The 20904-nt window shown below is 39.1% G+C and overlaps 1 protein-coding gene across 1 annotated transcript; it reads left to right on the top strand.

The window, feature by feature from the left end:
* Positions 1-15356: 15356 nt before the first annotated feature.
* Positions 15357-19651, top strand: TMEM30B (transmembrane protein 30B). The gene has a single exon (XM_036735828.1). It carries the CDS (start codon positions 15534-15536, stop codon positions 16596-16598), a length of 1065 nt encoding a protein of 354 aa, XP_036591723.1. The 5' UTR covers positions 15357-15533; the 3' UTR covers positions 16599-19651.
* Positions 19652-20904: the final 1253 nt, after the last annotated feature.

The raw sequence follows: 20904 nt of genomic DNA, 5'->3' as shown, positions 1-20904 counted from the left end.
TATAGAATAGGTATTTCAGGTATAATCAGGTATAATCAAGGATAGTTGTTACAGAACCCCCATCCCCTGAGAGCATAATCTCCCCTTAAACACACAATGTCTCTGGGAAAAGTGGGCTAAAATTAATAGTAAAATAAGAGTGAGACACGAATATGAAGAACACCTGCAACATAGGGGTGACTTACATCTACAAGTTACCGGAAATCATCTTCTCCCTTCTTGGAGCCCTCATGAAGTTTCCCTTAGTTAGACTTCTCAGTTGAACTCTAAGGATCAGTGCTCTTAAAGAGTCCTGAAAGGCCATTGCTCAATGTGTTGTTTGTCCTTAGTTTCTCAGTTTCCAGCAGCTAATGCTGTTGTCAGTCAGTCACTATTGCTGTAGTGGACACCATGACTGATGTGAAACAGGACCTCTACGTTTCCCAGCCTTTTAAAACCTACAACTAGTCAATTCCACTTGTGCCTGAGCAGCTGGCTTTTCTTAGGAGATCTTATGTTTGTCCTCAGCATGCCTCTTTCTACTCCCAAATGTGTGCATTATCTCCTTACTCCTTCTGTCTATCTGATAGTATCACTGGAGAGAGGGAAGGAAACACTCCTCTCTTATCCCCCCTAGAACAATTTCCTTTCAAGGGCCTATATTCTAATCTGGACCTGACTCAGGCTAGTACTCTTGTTTAAGTCTGACAAAATTAAACACTTACAGAGCATTCAACAGTTAACCAAAAAAAAAGGGGAGATTTACTTAGCCAAATGGGGAAGGACATTCAAAAAAGATATAAATCAAAGACACCACAAGTTGATTCAAGCAAAGCTCCCCTGACTCCAAGTTGCCCATGGTGGTCAGCCAGCCAAGCATAAGAGAGTACAGAGGGTTCCTTGTGGCTATTTTGTATTCAGTAAACTAGTAAATGATGTGTATGGCCTAAGCCTTTAGTCCCCTGAACCAATTAAGTCACAGGATAGTTTTAACAACTTTAAAGGGAAAGATGCCTAGTTAGTGTAGGGGCAGGGGTCAAGATGTTCCCATCACAACTTGGAATCCCTAGCTTCTGAATTTGGAGTTTTCTCCTAATTAACTAGCTGTGAACTAGCTTGCTGTTTTTATATGTAGTCCAAGAGGTGTGACTTGATCTTCAGCCCATCACAAGATATTTTCTGTATTCTATCATGTCTTTATTCAACATCCCAAACTCCTATTACCCTGTCAAATTGATAAATGAGGATTTCTTCATTCACTCATAGCTCACTTTTAACTGATAGATTCAATTGAGATGCCTGGTCTTTCTGTAACTCTGTGGGGGTTGGGGGGTGCTTTACACAAGCCAAAGACAGGAACACAGTAAATCTGAGTCAGAATATTAACCAAAAGCTGGATTCAGGAAGGAAGAATTTTATTTTTCTCCACCAAAACCACTTATAAGTTAAATTCTGTCTGGTCAACTTACCTCTACAATCTGTTTACCTGAATTTGTTCCATCTTCCACGGTGGTCCCCTTCTGCCAGTGCTCACTTCATCGAGTTATGTTGAAAATACTACCTTTTGTCAAACTGCATGGAGCCTCTGAATTTGAATCAGAGTTAAATATAATATCAATTGGGAAACCCTATGCTTACTTTGAGCATCTTTCTCATGTCACCACTGGCATGTCTGGTGAGACTTCTGCTCTGAAAACTAAGGAAGTGATTAGCCTTTAATGGGTTGGTTGAATGACAAACTTTATACAGAATGAATCATGGCATCCACTAGGCAGGTACCAATGGGTTCATAACTTGCTGAAGTATCCATACCAATCTTGGTTCAACCATCACCTGTCACCATATTAAACATAATTTTGTATTATCTTCATTTATGTCATGCTTTCTACCTTCTTTTAAAGAGGATGTGTAGTATTTAAGATTTGCCTACTGGAAGATATTTGAAAAGATTTACAAAATTAAACAGAGAGGTATGATGGTGGCGTGGAGGGCTTGATTTGGAGTTAATAACACTTGGATTTAATTTTTGTCTCTTGATATTTATTAGCTATGTGACCATAGATAATTCACTTAACCACTCTGCCTTAGGCAATTTCCCAAGACTTATATATTCATAGATGTGCTGTGATCAGGAAGTCATTGACTTATTCCCAATGTTTTTCTTTGGGTACAAGTGTGTGTATATATATATATATTTGTTTGCTTGTTTTGGAGGGAGAAAGATGATAACCTATGATTATATCTATATATGGAATTCCTGTTGTAGACAGGCAGATCAGCCATCTATCTCTTACTTATGGTTGACAAAATTAAAAACCATAAAATAGAGGAAGAAGATACGTAAGTCCTGTGTGGTTTTAAGGGAATCAGGAGAATCAATGACTATTTTGGAATTTAATTAACTATGATTTTTAAAAGACCAAAATATTGGGAAATGACAGTTATGATTTTATGTGTATATAATATATATTAAAAGATACTATTTCAAAAAACTACCTGTTGTATCGCAACAATAGGCTTTTACTTGACAGATTTACTGAAAATATGTGAATGCATTGAAATAAGAAGTATTCACCTATTTTGAAAAGGAATTCAAAAATTTTTTTATTCATTTCAAACTTAAACACAAAATGAGAAAAGAAAAAAGAGAACATTTCCAGGTATATAGAACATGAGAGGATTCAATACAAAACAATAAATTTCCATTTCACAAAAACCCATGTAATAAATCCTACAGTTTTCAAAGCAGCCCAGCTTTTCTATGCTTCCTTCTAGGTTTTCTTTTGTTCTCTGCTGTGTACTTTTTATTTTTTTCTCCTTCCCTCCCACTTTGCCTCCCTCCCCTACCCTAGAGAAGGCTACAATTAAACACATATATATACATAAATATACATATATGTAAGACCATACTATAAATATTACTATTTGTCACTTCCTTCTCTGGAGGTGGACAGCATCTTCCCTCATAGGTCCAAGTCTTTCCATGTTTTTCTAAATCAACCAGCTCATCATTTCTTATATCACAGTAGTATTCCATCACAATCATATCCTATCTCAGAGACTGTCCATAAAAGTTCCTCCTCCCAACACAATTTTCTATTTTTCTTCTAATCTTGGCTACATTGGTATTATTTATACAAGAAAATTTTAATTTAAAATAATCAAAATTAAAATTATCCATTCTACACTTCAACAATGCGCTCATCTTATAATACAGTTTAAGGTCTGGCACTGCTGAATTTCCTTCCTTTTTTTCCCTCAGTTTCTTTGAAATTCTTGACCTTTTGTTCTTCCAAATGAATGTTGTTATTTTTTCTAATGCAGTAAAATTTTTTTTAGTAATTCAATTGGGGTGGTGTTGAATAAGTTAGGCAAAATTGTCACTTTTTATTATATTGACTTTACCTACCCATGAACAATGAATATTTCTCCAATTATTTAAATCTGACTATTGTATGAAGAGAGCTTTATGTTTATGTTCATGTATTTCCTGTGTCTGTTTTGGCAGGTATATTCTCAGGCATTTTATATTATCTAATTACTTTAAATGGTCTAAAACAGAGGTGCGAAACCTATGGCTTCCAGGCCACATATGGCCTTTTAGGTCCTTGGGTGTGACCTTTTGACTGAGTCCAAGTTTTGCAAAACAAATCCTTTTATGAAGGGGATTTGTTCTGTGAAGTTTGGATTCAGTCAACGGGCCTCTCCTGGGGACCTAGAGGACCAATGTGGCCTTAGGGCCCAGTTTCCCCACCCCTGGTCTAAAACAACATTGAATAATATTGGTGACACACAGTGTAATTTCCCTATTTTTGTATTTTAAACCTATTTTAGCTTTAACTGTTTCTGAAAAAGAACTTCTCAAATTAGTCAGCCATGACTTGCCAATCTCAAAGCCTTACCTGATTGATCTGTAGGCTAGTTACTGGCATTAGGATACCTTCTCTGAGGCTTGTAAAGATTCCTAAAGAGATGGGTAGCATGGTTAGCCACTTTCACCAATGATAAGTATAGGAATTAGGTAGTTGTCCCCCAAGTCAAATTGTATTACCAGCTTCACCTCCACTCACTGCCCTCTAGTAGGTGATTATTAAGCTTTGCGAGATCAGATGTAACTCCTGAGGAAAAAAGCTTAAGGACCCTATTTTTAGTTTCTGAGATTTCCATCCCCCCACGACCTTATGTACTTATATTTAATCACCTTCCAAATAAGAATAAAATATTGATATACACATTACATATGTGTGTGTGTATATCTGTACATATGAACATATATTTGTTAAGATCAAATGGAAAATTTTGATTTGGATTATGCAGATAGTATTTTAATCAAACCAAAATTACTATTTCCACTAGGAAGTTCTATGTCAGCTTTGCAACAGAGCTTATCTTTTTCAACTTACCAGATAAATTATCCCATGTACATAAGAATATGTTCATTAAAAGAAGGATTTGATATGGGTGCAAGAACTGAGTTGCAGCTCTTTTCTCAACTTTAATTTCAACATCCCCCCCCGCCCCCACCACACTTATCAGAGGAAGAGAGGTACCTGCCATTCTTTTCTAGGGAATAAGTGAGGTTTGAACCCAAAATGAGACCAAAGTTAGCATGCAGGGGATTAGCAGCATCACAGGTAAAAGGCTTTCAGAACTTGCCTGACTTCAGAATGACTTCCAGGAACTCCATAAAGACAGAAACAAAACAAACAAACAAAAAAACACTTGCAAGGCAAGCTTATTTGATCACTTGAGAGCACACAAGCAAGGTGTGCAGGGCTGACTATGAAACAAGGTAGGATAAGCACTCCCAGGAAGCCTGGTTAAACAGGATACATTGTAATATATACATACTTGAAATATAAGTATCCATTCCTCTTGGAGAAATCTTGCAGTAAATCTGAAAAGGATGTTATCAAGGATGATGACTGGAATTCCTTGTTTCAAACTAGCTTTTCTGTGTCTGACTTCTATGGCAGGGCAGGATGGCAGTTGTGCTGAGTAATAACTAATTCTTTGAATCCCTGCATTAAGTTAACCAGGCAGAACCACTGAAATCATAGCAAATTCACTTTGGTTCACCTACTCAGGAAAAGCCTTCTCATCATTTTAGAATGCAGATTTTCCTCTACTTAGAAGTCTTTAGTAGCAATGAATTTGGTGTCAGATCTGTACTTAACAATATGCTCTGACACATAACAAATTTGTTATTACTAACTAGAAGCAAGTTATTTAACGTCTCTGAGTTTCAGATTTTTCATCTTCAAAATGAGGGTTAGTAACAATTGTATTTCCCACTTAAGAGAACTGTTAAAAAGGCTTTTAACCTTAAAGCATTAGACAAATGAGTTATACTCAAATGTAATTGTTATTACTACAAAAGGCCACAAGATGGAGATGTTGCTCCCTCAAAGTAGGCATTACACCCACTTATAAACAAGAAAAAGAGACTATTTTAAGATTGCTAATACTTCTAAGTTTTAGGTAGAGATTGAATCATCTTATAATAAATTTTGTTTGCTTTTCCTTTCTCCTTAAAAAAAATTAGAATTCCTAAATTAATTTAAATTGCCTATCAGGGCTTTGGCATACATTAAGATTGTCCATGACTCTTCTTTTCCCCAAACTCTCCTTCTCTATTAACCATATGAGAACGATTTTTTAAAATTATATTTATTGATTAGAATTTTCCATGTTCTTAATTTTAAATGCATATGATTAGAACACCTTATATTTCTTTCTCTTCTATGCCTAAAACTGATTTTTTTTTATGGGGCTCATTTTTCCTCATCCCTGGAATATAGGGGGAAAGTCCCTGCCAAAACAGCTGAATCCTTTTAAAGGCTTACTATCTAAATACAGGTTCAATGAACTCTGAGATCACTAACTAGATAGCTCTACTTTTTGGACTGTCTTATTTTCAAGAGCCTCTGCAATCAGAAGTCCTAAATCTAGACTAAATCTGATGATCAGAGAGAAGATATTGAATTTAATCAGTTCCCTATGCCAATACAATGGAAGTGAAAGGTTTTGCCTCACCCAGGGAAAAGCCTGCTTTTTTCTGGATTTTTTTTTTTGCAGGGGGGAAGTAAGCCACTACATGTGAAATCTTATAGAAACATTTATTTCTTTAATGAAAAAACTCTGCTTTATTCAGTTTTTCCATTTCATTTGGAGTGAACATTCCAAAATTCAGACTTTATAATCAAGTAAATATACTAACTGTATCTTATATTATGTAACTATGTCTTGATTCCTTAATTCTTTTTAAGATTTTTGACACAGACAGTAACTAGGAGACAACAAATATCCAAAACATTTTCTAAGCATCCCCTCCCAAATTGGGTTATATAGAATTCCCTAGTAAGGAAATGCCTCCCACTGATGCAAACTAGCATCTGCTGTACTTACACTTTTGGAGGATTGCCTAAAGCACTTCAAGGTTAAGTGTCCTGTTATATAACCTGCCTGTTATATAACCATTATCTTTAAGAGGTGGGATTTGAACTTCTTACTATCCACTCTGTCATACATACATATATACATATTTATGCGTGTATAAATGCCTATACATATGTAGAAGACCTGAGTTCAAATCCTGCTTCTGTCAGTTACTAGCTGAAATACCCTACGCAAGTTACTTAACCACTATTATGTACCTCAGGTAACTCCCTAGGATTTATCTACTAAATCACTGCCCAGTTTTGATCAGAGCTGGTACGTGAGGTTCCCACACCAATTTCCTAAACTAATGAATGAAATCATAGTTCATTTGTAAACTCTTGCATATATGTATGCATAAACATGTGTGTATATACATATATACACACATACATATATTTGACATATCACATATGGGATTCAAAGGTGAGTCTATGACATTTGATATTATAAATATATATAATATACATATATAGTGTATATATAACATATATATATACACACACAGGGTAAGACACGCACACATAAATTCATAATAAAACAAGTCACTGATATTCTGTCTAGGTGTGTTGAGATGAATTGGAGTTAAAGACCGGGGATTACATAGCTAATAATCATTAGTTAAATAACATTACCAATAACATCACCTCAATAGATTTGCATTTTTATAGTTCTAGTATTCATGGCAACAACTAATTGGTCCTTCAAACTTTGCAGTTGACTCGTTTGTTGGCACAATTCATCCTGCCGTTATAAAATACCCTTGCTAGTGCAATGACTTTTAGTCAATTTGATTGGCCTTGTCAATCAAGTTGAATAAAGGTAAAGTGAATACTTGAGTAGATTTATTAGCCAAACTGAAATTAAATGTTACAAATATTGAAACAACAGAATATATGTGCTATGTCTTAAGCATATCACAGATTCAGTTAGTTTACCTGCCTAATATACATTATTAAATTTATACTATTATTGTAACATTATTGTATATAAACTGTGCACCATTCATCTTTGCATTCACATGGATTAAAGTCCAACTGTGGAAGTATATTGAACGACAATTTATCTAATTGTATTCATTTGCCCCCAGTTAGTTTCTCAGCAACTTCTAAATTCATTTTTCCCATACTAATTGATTAGAGCCATACATTGAAATAGTGAAATATTTAATCAGGACAGAATAACAAAGTAAAACCAGTGGGAAAAAAAATAATCCATCATTCCCAGACAAGTAGAGAAGCTTAGGGAAACAGCTTCTTCAAGACTCAGATCTTTGAATTGAGAAAAGATCTGGGAAAGGTTTCACTCTTGAACTAGAAAGAAGGTAGTTGAAGCTTTCAATGCATCTTTGGCATTGCTGGTCCTCCTGGTATCATGTTCTTTTGCCTCATCTTTCTGTTTCCAAAAGTTGGCCTCAGGGTCACTTTGGGCTGCCTGGCTTCCAAGACTTGGCTATTTCTCTCTGTGTAGCTCCAATTACCCTTGTGATGCAATAATCTGATGCCAAAGGATAGTCTCATGGGAACTGAAATAATGGGAACTTCCTCAGTCAAGCTATGATCCCAGGAATTCTGAAAAATGTAATCCATCAGAATATTCTCAGTTATACCAATGTTTTAGGTATTAAAAAAAACAACCCAGACATGGCCATTGTCCAATGGGCTTATTCCTGAGAACAATAAAACTGTACTGTCAATGCATATTTATTAAGTACTCATTATGCACCAGGCATTATACTCAGTACTGAGTATTGACAGTTGCATGTAGGATAGATTAGAAAAGGAATATAATGAAACAGGAAAACCAGTTACGAGTCTTTTACAAGAATCCACGACAGAAATAGTAAGCTCTTGAATTAGAGAGGTGTCATGGGAATGTAATGTGAAGGATGAATAGGGGAAATTCAAACAAGGAAGAACTGATTGCTGGGATGAAAATTATAGGAAGTGACCACTACTTTCTAGTTTGTGACAGAGAAAAGCTGGGCATAGTCTGGCACGAACTCTTGAACTATGGAGACCAGATTTCAAAGAATTCAGAAGGAAAGGTAGAATCTCATGGACTAAAATTCTACAGGAAGTCAGCTAAGAAGGGAAGGATAATTCTAAAAACTAAAATTCTAGAGACACAACAGGAAATAATTCTGATGAGAAGAAAAAATCGAGATTGTTTAAAGAGACCAATGTAGATTCACAAGACAGCCTCGATTTTTAAAAGATTTGTACAGAAGATGAAAGTGAAGACAGGTAACAGAGGATATAAGTATGTTGTGGTCCTGTTAAAACTGTCACAAGTGCTAAAGCTCAGGAGGAGCTGAGACTGCTCTGGGGAGCTAAGGATAACAAAAAGAATCTTGTCTTGTTTTTAATAGCTATATTGAGGGGAAGAGGAGGATCAAAGGACAGCTTTGCTGCTTCATGTAGATGAGACAATGATAGCTAACAACAAAGAGAAAGCAGTGCTGTTTAATTCTTGTTTTGCATTTATTTTCTCTGATGAAGTATTAGAGCTGCCCTCCTTCCCTCCCCAACCTGCTCTTCTCCCCAAGTGCCTTAGCTGTTACATACAACTTTTATTTTCTGAGGTTTATTTTTAACATATGACCTTTGCACGGGCCATGACAGAACAAATCTGGCTAATTGTGAAGTTGATGCCCAAGGTAAGGAAGTAATAAAAAAGCATTTAGCTACTTTTGAATTAAAGTCACCTGATCTAGATAAACTATATCCTCCTATTGTAAAGAAAATGGTGATTATGATAGCTGAGCAGTTGTCAGGGATATCTGTAATACTACAGGACTGGAGCCAATCAATTAACATTCATTAAGCACTGTGCCAAGTGCTATGGGCACAAAGAAAGGCAAAAAAAAAAAATAAACTCCTAGATCTCAAGGAGCTCAGTCTAATGGAGGAAACAACATACAAATAACTATGAACAAAATATATACTAGATAAATTAAATGTAATCTCAGAGGGAAGGTACCAAGATTAAGAAAGACTATGAAAGGCTTCTTGAAGAAAGTGGGGCTTCAACTCAGACTTCAAGGAAACCAGAGAAGCTAGGAGGTAGAGAGAAGGAGGAACAGAGTTCTTCTAGGCATGAGAAACATCCAATGAAAATGCTCTGAGTAAGAAGATGGAATGTCATGTATGAGGAAAAGCAAGAAGGCCAGTGTCACTGTATCACAGAGTATGTGAGGGAAATAAAATGTAAGGAGTCTGGTAAGGTAGAAATCGACCATGTTATAAGGGCTTTAAAGTCAAACAAAGGATTCTATATCTGATCCTGAAAGCAATAGTTTGTTGAATGGGGCAGCAAGGGGAATCACATGGTCAGACTGATGTTTTAAGGGGATCAATGTGACAGCTGAGTAGAGGATAGTCTTCAGAGGGGAGAGACTTGTGAAAAGAAGATCAACAGACTATTGCAATAGTCCAAGGGTGATTTGATATAGACCTATTTCAGAGTGGCAGTAGTGTGAAAGACAAGAAGCAGTCATGTAAGTGATGTTAGGAAGGTAAAACTGATAGGCCTTGGCAACAGATTAACCATGGGAAGTAGTGGCGAGAGCCAAAGCAGGGGATGGCACCTAGGCTGTGAGCCTGATTAAGTGGAAGGATGGTGGCACCCTCAACAGTGATAGGGAAATTTAGAAGAGGATAAGTATTGTGGGGGAAAGTGAGTCTAATTGACATGTTAGGTTTAAAATGTCTATACGACATCAAGTTGAAGACATCTCACAGGCAGTTGGCAATATAAAACTTGAAGATGGGAGAGAGGTTAGGGCTAGACAAGCAGATATGAGTATCTGCATAGAGATAAATGAAATCATGGGAGTTGATAAGATCACTAAATGTGAGAATGCAGAAGAGGCCTCTGGGCACAAACATGGAGGACATTGATGGTTAGTAAGATCCATCAAAGTAGACCATCTAAGAGCACTCAGATAGGCAGGAAAATAAGAAGAGAGCAGCATCACAAAAACCTGGAGAGAAGAGAGTATCAAAGATAAGACTGATTAACAGTCTCAAAGGCTACAGAGAGTTCAAGGATGAGGACTGAGAAAAGGCCACTAAATGCGGCAATTATAATGTCATCAGTAACTTTGAAGAGAGCTGTTTTGGTTAAATTATGAGGTCAGAACCAAACTGCAGACTGTGAAGAGAATAAGATGAAAGGATATTGGGGGACTGAATGTAGACAGCTTTTTTGAGGAGAGGAGTTAGGTATCAAAAGAAATGAGATATAGAACAAAATAGCTAATAAGGTTGGACACATCGAGCAAGAGGCTTTTGAAGATGAGGGAGACATGAGAATATCTATAGGAAAGAATCCAGGAGACAGAGATTAAAGATTAGTCAAAGAATAGGAATGGTAGAGAGGGCAATCTGCTGTAGAAGACAAGATGGAAATTGATCACATGTGCATGTACAGAGGTTTGCCTTAGGAAGGAGAAGGGCTGCTTCTTCCTGTGAAACAGGAGAAATAGTTGCTCTCTTTGTGAATAGCCTCAATTTTTCAGTGAAATATGAGGCAAGGTTCTCAACTGAAAGGGTAGGGCGAAGGGGAACTATGGGAGGTCTCAGGAGGGAAAATGGTTTGGAAAAGCCACCATGGTGAGTGGCACAATTAACTGGAGCAGTGTGAATGTCCCAATTTTTAAAAAGAGGTACAGTGACTACAAACTACAGGACTGATACTTCAGAGTATTCTAACAAATCACTAAAGATATGGTTTAAAAACATTTAGAAAAGGAAATCGAGATTATAAAGAGATAGCACAAGCTTTTAAGGACAGGTCATGCCAGATTAACCTTATTTCCTTTTTTTTTGACATCACTAAGCTAGCAGAGTTTAATGCTATAGTTTTCTCATATTTTGGCAAAGCATTGGATAAAGTTTTATATACAATTCTTGTGGAACAATTGAAGTGATGTGGACTAGACAGAAAAATTCTGAATCACGTGGCTGGACTCAAGTAGTTGTTAGAGTTCAATGTCCACTTTCATGGTGGGGTGGGAGAGTAGTCTCCATTAGTGTACCATAGGGTTCTAATAAGTATGTACCTGTGGTGTTTGAGATTTTTGTCAATGACTTAAGGTCAATAGATAACATGCAGGTTCATCAAATTTGCAATGACACAAAATGAGAGGGATAATCAATACGGTGATTTGAGAAAAAGATCTTAATTTTTTTTTAACATACTAGACTTGTGATTTCATCAATGTATGAGTCAACCAGGAAATATCAGCACCTTCTCTGCAACTTAAGTCTTAAGTGATTTTATTGAAGACAAAGGGAAGTTTAATGACTTGCTCAGGTTCATATAGTCAGTATTGCATCAGAGGAGGGACTTAAACTGAGGGTCTTCCTAAGGCTAAGGCTAACTCTGCATGTACTATGCCAGAAGTGTCAAACACATTTTTCAGACATGATTAATATATCTTCTTTGGCTGTACTTAGTTAAGTGAAAGTTGCTTCAATAATGAAAATGTAGTCATACAGAAGTGGTTAAAAAAAAGATAAGGTCCCTTCTAAGAACAAAATTCTATTATTTTCTGCTTGCCACTTTGGCAGACAGCATTCCAGCAGATTCCAGCTCCCATTATTACTATGGCATGCTTCTGTGTCAGGGTTGTTATATTCCTGAAATGTATCTACTTTCTTTCTGTTCAGGTGGTCTGTAGTAAAAATCACATCTGTTTCTGCCTCTTGATATTCATTCAAAAAATCTCCATCTTGTTTTCCCCCTCTGTGGTTACTGGATTTCCTCACATAAACAGTAAGTGCTTACTATGTGCAAAGCATTGTGCCAAGTGCTGGGGACATAAACAGAAAAGGCAGATTCTGCTCTCAAGTTGTTCATATTCTAATGGGGGAGACAATATAGAAGTTTTCAGCTTCAGGTCAGATGGAAAGGTCCCATGGTCCTTAGGGTACAGCATCAAAGTAGATGGTAATACCTCATCGGCAGTATCCTTTCATTGATGAAAGCAGTACCTGATACTGAACCATTTGGTTGTGCCAAGGACTATGGTGGCAGTAACTTTTGGATCTTCAGCAGCTATCTTTACAGCCTTTAGGAGCAGCTGCAAGGCTGCATCTCCACAGGGGTTGTTTCTCAGGATAGATATAAGCACTAGACTGGAAAACTGCTATATTTAAGGTTCTTCAGTATCCTGGGCTGTCTCCATCAGGGCTGCTGGGGAAATTATAGTGGTATAGATGGTGCTGGATGGTAGTAGTGGTGGTGGCAGTATGGCTTGCCTGGTACATGCTGCCTTCTGTCTTTCCCTGAGGATCTCTCGTTGCTAGGTGGGTCACCCGTCCTGTGGGTAGCAGTCGGTATATAGTACATCCCAGAAATCTTAGTGAGGTTTTAAGCTTTAAAACTGCACTAAAACTTCTGAGTCATCATGGATGCATAGATGTACATACACAATATACGTACACTACATTAAATCTTAACATGCAATGCTGACTTACCCCCATTGTCTCTTTATTCTTTTGAATATGTATCCAACCATAATCACATTCCAATCACAGAACTCACCCTACCAAATCTTAGTGATACCTATGAGATTAAATTAGCATAACTGCTTTAGGATCTCATTTATTTTATAGTGTATTGATTATGTGTATTGTGTATATCTTACTACTTTGTGCATTGGCATACAGAGGACACATATTTTACAACTGATTCCTTTCTTGGGTTTCATTTCCTGTGGATTTCTGCCTCAACTGCTATTCTTCCCATTTTGTAGCTAGTCCCCATAGTATCTAAGCTTATGAATGTGCACAGGCAACCTTCTTTTTAAAGAAACTTCTTTCCAGTTAACTCTTAATTTGCAAGACCCTGGTCAAATTCCTTCTTGTTAGATATAAAACATTCCTATATTCTGAGTTTGACCCCCCAAATTGAAATCCCATCTTTAGATAAACTTTTTAACCAGCTGCTCATGTTCCAAATGTGCTTTCCTTTTCTGATTTCCTTTTTTTTTAGATAGGCAGCAGTGATGAAAATACCACCTGTGCTCCTGTGAAGGATAGTTTTTTGCCCAAGACATTCTAATCTTTGGCAATACTTTCTTGATTCCTTCCAGCAGTACCATTTGAACCACATGAATCACTGGAAGTGGATAGCAGTAATCTGTTTTGACAAGTCTTGACAGGTTCTGTTACATCGTGTATACATGCCTTAAGATAGCAGAATTCTCTATTAAAGTAACAAGTTAAAAAACAGCTGCCTTAGTACCCCTCAAGAGGGAGTCACCAATTACCATTATTCATCTCTTCTTTCTCTGACCTGGGCAGCCTTACCTGACACTACTTTCTGATTATTATTCCTTGGAGAACAAGCAATCACTTCTGTCAGTCAATACCACTTATTAAGTACCTACTTTGTGCCTGGCAGTATGCTAAGAGCTGAACATACAAGGGGGATGGGGGTGGGGAGAGGTAGTCTGTACTTTAAAGGAGTTCATAATCTAACTGGGGAGACAGCATACAAAATATGTAAAAACAAGTTACAAGATAAATTGGAGATAATCAACAGAGGGGAAGGCATTAGCATTAAAGGGGATCAAGAAAGTTTTCTTGTAAAAAAAGTGGGTTTTAGCTACAATTTGAAGCTAGAAGGAAGCTTGAAGAGGAGGGAGAAAATTCCAGACATGGGAGGAAGACAACTAGTGAATTTGTCCAGTATGGGTAGAGAGCTTCAAAATTGTTTCTTGGTTCCAAGTGTTTAGTGATGCTTCCTGCCTTTATTTCTTGGTCTAATCTGTGAACCTTCCATTATCCTGGCACAGATCAAAATTCCCTTTTTTTCCCTGCCTTGGTTTTCACATTGAAGCCCTACATGACAGTTTTAATGGCCCACTCTATTGTACCATTGTACCAGGCAACATGCAGAAGAGGTTTGAAAAAGGGAGAGAGCCCCAAGCCCTTTTATATTTTTTTCTGGCATGGAGAGATATTATTAATTTAGTTAAGTAACACAATTGTGATCAAAAGAAGACCAATAAAAAGTATGCCTCGTAGCCCTGAAGGCCTAGTTTAAGTTGGCATAAATTTGTAGTAGATGCAGTCTTGCAAAATATAATACTTTCTTCCAACAGCACCAGGAAGTTCAAGCACAGGAGCGGAAAAAGTAGGTGATAGAAGTTACCCAGGGTTGTGGGTTAGCAGGTCAAAGGGAAAAGGGATTTAAGTTTGGAGAAAAGAAAGTAGCTGACCACACGCTTAATAGACTGGAAAACCAGGGAACAAGTGAGGAACCAAAGGTTTTGCTCAAGGTGAAGAATAGTTCTGGAGGGGAATAAGAAATGAAAGTCAGGAAAATTCCCGAACTCAGAAGATCCATGAAAATTGCTCCCTTCTGAATAAAAGTATATTCATCCCGGTGTATTGTTAAAATGGAGTGGAGGTAGGGATCCCAAGTCTTTTTTAGCTAAGTAATGAAGGTGGGTCCCTTAAAATTTGAAAATCAGTATCCTTTGGGTGAAAAAAAGAAAGTAATCTGAACATTTCTTTAAGTGGCTGGAAGTTAAAAGTAACGTATAGCCACAGAGACAGGCTGCCCTGATAATTCATCTTTTTCTCGTTAAAATGGATTTATAGGTGAGAATCTTAAAACCAAGAGCAGAAATAAGCAGCAGCCTCTGGAGAACAGGAGATTTTGTGCTAAGTATAAGATAAGGCTTCTGAGAAGTCAGTGCAGGGAGGGTCGGGCCCAGAGATTCCCGTCACGAGCTGGCAGAAGCCCAAGTGAAACTCAGTGCTACCTGGAAAGCCATCAGCCCCGTCACAGGCAGCCCTGGACTGCCATTCACCCGGAGGGGCGGGGGGAAAACCCTGAAACCTGAAGCCAAGGTTCCCGGAATCGGAAAAATAATTGGAGCCCGAGGGTGGGGTGCAGCTTGTCATCTAGGTAGAGGGCGGAACCAGGGGGAAGGTTCACCTGGGCTGAGGCGGAAGTTGGATGTGAGCGGACACCTAGCCCCTGAGTTGGGGGTAAGGGATCGACAGCGGGCTCCCCGGGGCTAGGGGGAGGGGCCACCTCCGGTTCTTGGCCTCAGGGCTTCGATTTTGGTCCCGCAAGGGGGACCCGCCGCCGCCATGCCATGGAGCGTGACGTCGCCCGGGGCCAACCAGCCCGACAACACGGCCTTCACGCAGCAGCGCTTGCCGGCCTGGCAGCCGCTGCTGTCGGCCGGCATCGTCCTGCCGCTCTTTTTCTGCGTGGGGCTGGCTTTCATCGGCCTGGGCCTGGGTCTCTACTACTCCTCCAACGGCATCAAGGAGCTGGGGTACGACTACACGGGCGCCTCGGACACGGGCAACTGCTCGGCCTGCGCCGCGGCCACTCAAGAGGCCCCGCCGCGCGCCAACTGCAGCTGCCAGTGGTGCTTCTCGCTGCCCGAGCTCTTCCAGGGCCCCGTATTCCTCTACTACGAGCTGGCCAACTTCTACCAGAACTACCGCCGCTACGTGATCTCGCGAGATGACGAGCAGCTCAGCGGGCTGGCGAGCGCGCTGCGCAACCCCTCCGAGTACTGCGCACCCTACCAGTACAGCTCGGCCGGCGAGCCCATCGCGCCGTGCGGCGCCATCGCCAACAGCCTCTTCAACGACTCCTTCAAGCTGCTGCACCAGCGCCAGCCCGGCGACGCCTACGTCGAGGTGCCCCTTGACCGCACCGGCATCGCCTGGTGGACCGACTACCACGTCAAGTTCCGCAACCCGGACCTCGTCAACGGCAGCCTGAAGCTGGCCTTCGAAGGCACGGCCAAGCCGCCTAACTGGCCGCTGCCGGTCTACGACTTGAGCTCGGACCTCAACAACACGGGCTTCGTGAACCAGGGCTTCGTGGTGTGGATGCGCACGGCGGCGCTGCCCACGTTCCGCAAGCTGTACGCGCGCATCCGCTTCGGCAACTACTCGGCGGGGCTGCCGAGCGGGGCCTACTGCGTGAACATCACATACAACTACCCGGTACTGGCCTTCAACGGCCAAAAGCGCATCGTCTTCAGCAGCGTCTCGTGGATGGGGGGCAAGAACCCCTTTCTGGGCATCGCCTACCTGACCTTTGGCTCCCTCTGCATCGTCACCGGCTTTGTCATGCTCGTCGTGTACATCCGGCACCAGGACGAGGACGACGACGGGGAGGACGAGGACCAGTGACCCGATGGGGGCGGCAGCTGCTGGACACTCCCTGTGGCTGCCTTCCTCCCCCACCCCATTTCTTACCTGGGCGTCGCCTTGCAAGCATTTTGAGCTATTTTGTGCCTCCTTAAATGCTTCCTTCCCAACCCTACCCCATTCCATTCCTCCTGCAAATTTCCTTAATTCCTTAACGATTTCTAATTGTCTTTGTGGAGCTAGTTGGGTGAAGTCTACGGAGACATTCCGCTCCACCACGCTAATGGTTTGGAAATGGATCAGATTAGCTTTTTAAGCTGTCTCCCTCCTTCCCAATCTCATCCCACCCTCCTTGTGACCCTATGCCTAATTGTTCCTGTGGAATTGTTTGGAGAATAGATCTGAGGTCCAGGGAAATTTATCCTCCACTTCATTCAAAGAGTCTTTCCAGCTTTTTGAGCTACGATCAATATCTCCTTTCTGCTCCTCACCCACCAATTCCTGATTGGCCCCGGGGAACTGGTAGTTATGCCTGAAGTCCAAGGCATACCCCTTCTGTGTGTTGGAAGTTGAACTGACTCTTACCAGTCCTCCAAGCTACCTACCTCCTTAACACCTTTCCCATCCCATCCCCCTTATAACCCTAGTTGCTCATGTGGAACTGTTTAGAGGGAGGATATGAAGTCCAGGGAAATTTGTCCTCTACCTCTTTCAGGGGGAATGATTGAATCTTTCTAGCTTTTTGAGCTACCTACCTCCTTACCACCTTTCTGCTCCCGACTTCCCCTCCCCTTCATCGTGGTAAAATTTTTAATTGACCCTGGGTTTGAATGGTAGGGCAAGGAAATCTCCCTTTCCTCTCTTTCACGTGTTGGAGGTTTAACTAGATTTTACCAGTTCTTAAAAAAAACTCCTTCCCATCCCATTCCCCATCATGCTGTGAGCTTTCTGGAGGATTGTCCTGTGGGAGTGGTTGGGTGATTGACCATCTTCAGATAAATTTCCCTTCCCTCTCTTTTATTGTTTAAAGTTAATCAGGTTTCTGAAGCATTACCAGAGATTATGTTGTGAATAAGATTGTACGATTCAAGCAGTAGAGATTTTAGGAATTATCTAATATGAACCTCCTCATTTTACAGATGAGGAAATGGAGGCCCAAAGAGAGGTGGCTTGCCTAAGGTCACACAACTAGTAGTGGCAAAGCTGGGATAGGAAAAATAAATCCTGTGACACTAAACCTGTTTTTCTTTCCACTACATCTTGCCACTTCCCCCAATAATAATAATAATAACCATGCCTTGCAAATAATGATTTTGTTCACTTCCTAAGGAAGTATTAACCTTATATTTTTACTATCTATAGTTCATTGTAGTGGAGGCTTGACATGTTTCTTTAACATTAGTTGGGAGCTAGGCCATTTTTGCATCTCTCTGCAGGACAGCATTCATACCAATTAATATTTGAGCTTAGGGCAATATACTACTAATAACAACTGATTTATATGGTGATGTAAGGTTTGCAGACTACATACATTATCTCATTTGAGCCTCAAAACAAACCTATAAAATGGGTGCAACAGGTGATATCTTCATTTTACAGATGAATAAACAGGTTCAAAAAGGCTTCATATACCTCATGAAGGTCAGAGACAGAATTCTAACCTAGGTCTTCCTGACTTAGCCCAGCACTCTAACCACTCTACAAGGCTCATATTTGACAAGACCTCTTTTTCTGTACAAAACTCACTTGTCTTGTTATATTTAAGAGAACTTGCACTCCAGCCACATGCCTTTTCCATAAATAAGAATATCCTTGACTTTCTAGAAGTCTTTGCCAAATAACTTCCAGAAAGGCTAAACAATTCAGTCAGAGGGACTGCAGGGCAAACTAAGGGCACAGAGTCAAACTGTTAATTTTTTGTTGCAATAGAAACTTAAGTTGTTGATTTTGTATTTGGCATTTCCTTTGCTAGGTCTAGGCAAGCAGGAGGTCTCAGGAAAGATTCGCTTTCCAATTCCTCACAGGAACATTTTAGCCTTCTCATTATTTTGTAGACCCTATGAGAAAGGCCAAAAATACTTAGCTTTTGTGAGGACCCCAGAAGCAGCTTCTCTTCTAATTGTGCTCTCAAATAAAAGTCACATGTTTGAAGTTACCATGTTGAAAACTAATGCTGTGGGCTGAGGAAAGATGGTGCAGACTGAAATTAAAAGAACTTTTGAAACTTTGAGAGAGTTGTTAAACTTTGGACTGAATATTTTTTGTGATCATTCAAGTGATTCTATAAAATTCTAAGAAGCAATCGTATTGTCTTTTAAAAATTGCATCACTGTATGTAACTTACTCATCGAAGCTTAAACTGTTATGTCCTTCCTACCTACTTTATTCTGGTGATAGTATGCATGCAAATACCCAGAACTCTATTAATGGGTAATATTAGGCATTTCTTTTATGTATGGTTTAGAATAGATGGTTTCTGAACTCCCAGTTCTCAAATTCTGATTCTCTTATTCCTTCCACTATTGCACATAGGTCTTGGGATCATGCTAATGTCCATGGCAATCACCATTAAGTGTTGTAAGACCCTGAATTAAATGTATTCTAAATTACCAAAGACATTTTTTTTAGTTGTATTCAATATGATTCTTATTTCCTAATTTTTTTTTTAAAGTGAGAGGCATCATGGTAGTGTAATGGTGTGCTGTAGAGAGCTGATCTTAAAAGATGATCCTGCCTGTGACACACTGGCCATTTGACTCTCAGCAATTCATAATTTTTCAGTGCTCCACCTAACTCTTCAATATTGTAATTATAGAACAGTTGCTGATTTGCATTGCTAGAGGGAGTTTCATCGTTAGGAATTTCCTTCATCAATGAAAACACAGATCTGGACCAAAATGTGAAAATTATTAAACCACATATTTTTTTATTAATTACACTCAGGGTTTTTAGGCATCCAGTTACCTGAATTTGACTAGTTAACAGAATTTACTGTATGTGTTTCTTTGTATTGGGGAGCTAAAATTCTGTATTTCAATGTTATTTTTAGGCCATTCCATCATGAGTCTGTATAATTAAAAAAGTAACCAATTTAATTTGTTCTTCTTAAAATTTTAATGAAAATTCAGATTTCATGTTTTGCTTACTGAAAGAGAATAAAAATCATGTTTCCCTTACACTTGCTCATTTTTTAGTGTACTGCATGCCCAGCCTTCATTTTATTTTCTTTTAAAATTTTTCTTATTTATTTTTAACATCATCTTTTTAAATTGATTTCCAAACTTTCCATCTCTTTAACCCGCATCCTTGCGCACTTGAGAAGGCAAACAGTATGTCAGTTGTTCATATGAAATCATGCAAAATATTTTCATGTTAGCCATAATTTTTTTTTAAAAAGCAAGAAAAAATAAAGTGAGAAAATTATACTTCACTTTGCACTTAGAGTTCACAGTTCTCTTTCTGGAGATTGACAGCATTTTTTCTTCATAAATTCTTTGTAATTGTCTTGGATCATTGTGTTGATCAGAGTAGCCAAGTCTTTCACAATTAATCATCATTACAACATTGTTGTTACTGTACATGACTATCTCCCCATTCTTCTCACTTTACTTTGCTTCAGTTTATATAGGTGCTTTTTCTGAATGCTTTTCCATGCTTTTCTGAAAACTAGTCCCCTCATCCATTTCTTGTAGCACAATACTCCATTAAAATCATATGCCACAACTTGCTCAGCCATTCTTCAACTGATGAGCATCCCCTTGATTTCCAATTTTTTGCCACCATGAGAAGAGCTGCTATAAGTATTTTTGGGTATATAGGCTCTTTTTCTTTGATCTCGTGGGACATAGATGCAGTAGTGGTATTGCAGGATCAAAGAGTATACACAGTTTTACAACCTTATGGGCATAGTTCCAAATTGTTCTCCAGAATGGAACTCACTACTGTAGCAGTTCATTAGCATACCTATTTTTCCCCTATTCCCTTCAGCCTTTCTCATTTCTGATAGGGTGAGGCTATAGCTCAGAGTTGTTTTAATTTACATTTCTTTAGTAGTGATTTAGAGTATTTTTTCACATGCTATCGATAGCTTTGATTTCTTCTGAAAACTGTCTATTCATATCTTTTGACCATTTATCAATTGGGGAATGGCTCTTATTTTTATAAATCCAACTCAGTTCTATACTCACTATGTATTTGGGAAATGAGGACTTTATCAGAGAAACTTGCTGTAAAAATTTTTGATACTCAATACTGTGGTACCTTCTAGCAAAATGTAGTATCCCTGAACCTCTCTTTCAATTAGATCTGTTTTTGCTTTTGCTTTGAGATCATGGTTGCTACCTGCCTT

This window comes from Trichosurus vulpecula, chromosome 8, assembly GCF_011100635.1.
Source record: "Trichosurus vulpecula isolate mTriVul1 chromosome 8, mTriVul1.pri, whole genome shotgun sequence".
Classification (NCBI taxonomy): Eukaryota; Metazoa; Chordata; class Mammalia; order Diprotodontia; family Phalangeridae; genus Trichosurus; species Trichosurus vulpecula.
Note: the sequence above shows the minus strand (reverse complement) of the source record. Positions and strands in the feature narration are given on the sequence as shown.

Excerpts from the sequence above, each read along its gene's own strand:
- TMEM30B (XM_036735828.1), top strand. The coding sequence starts at position 15,534 with ATGCCATGGAGCGTGACGTCGCCCGGGGCCAACCAGCCCGACAACACG.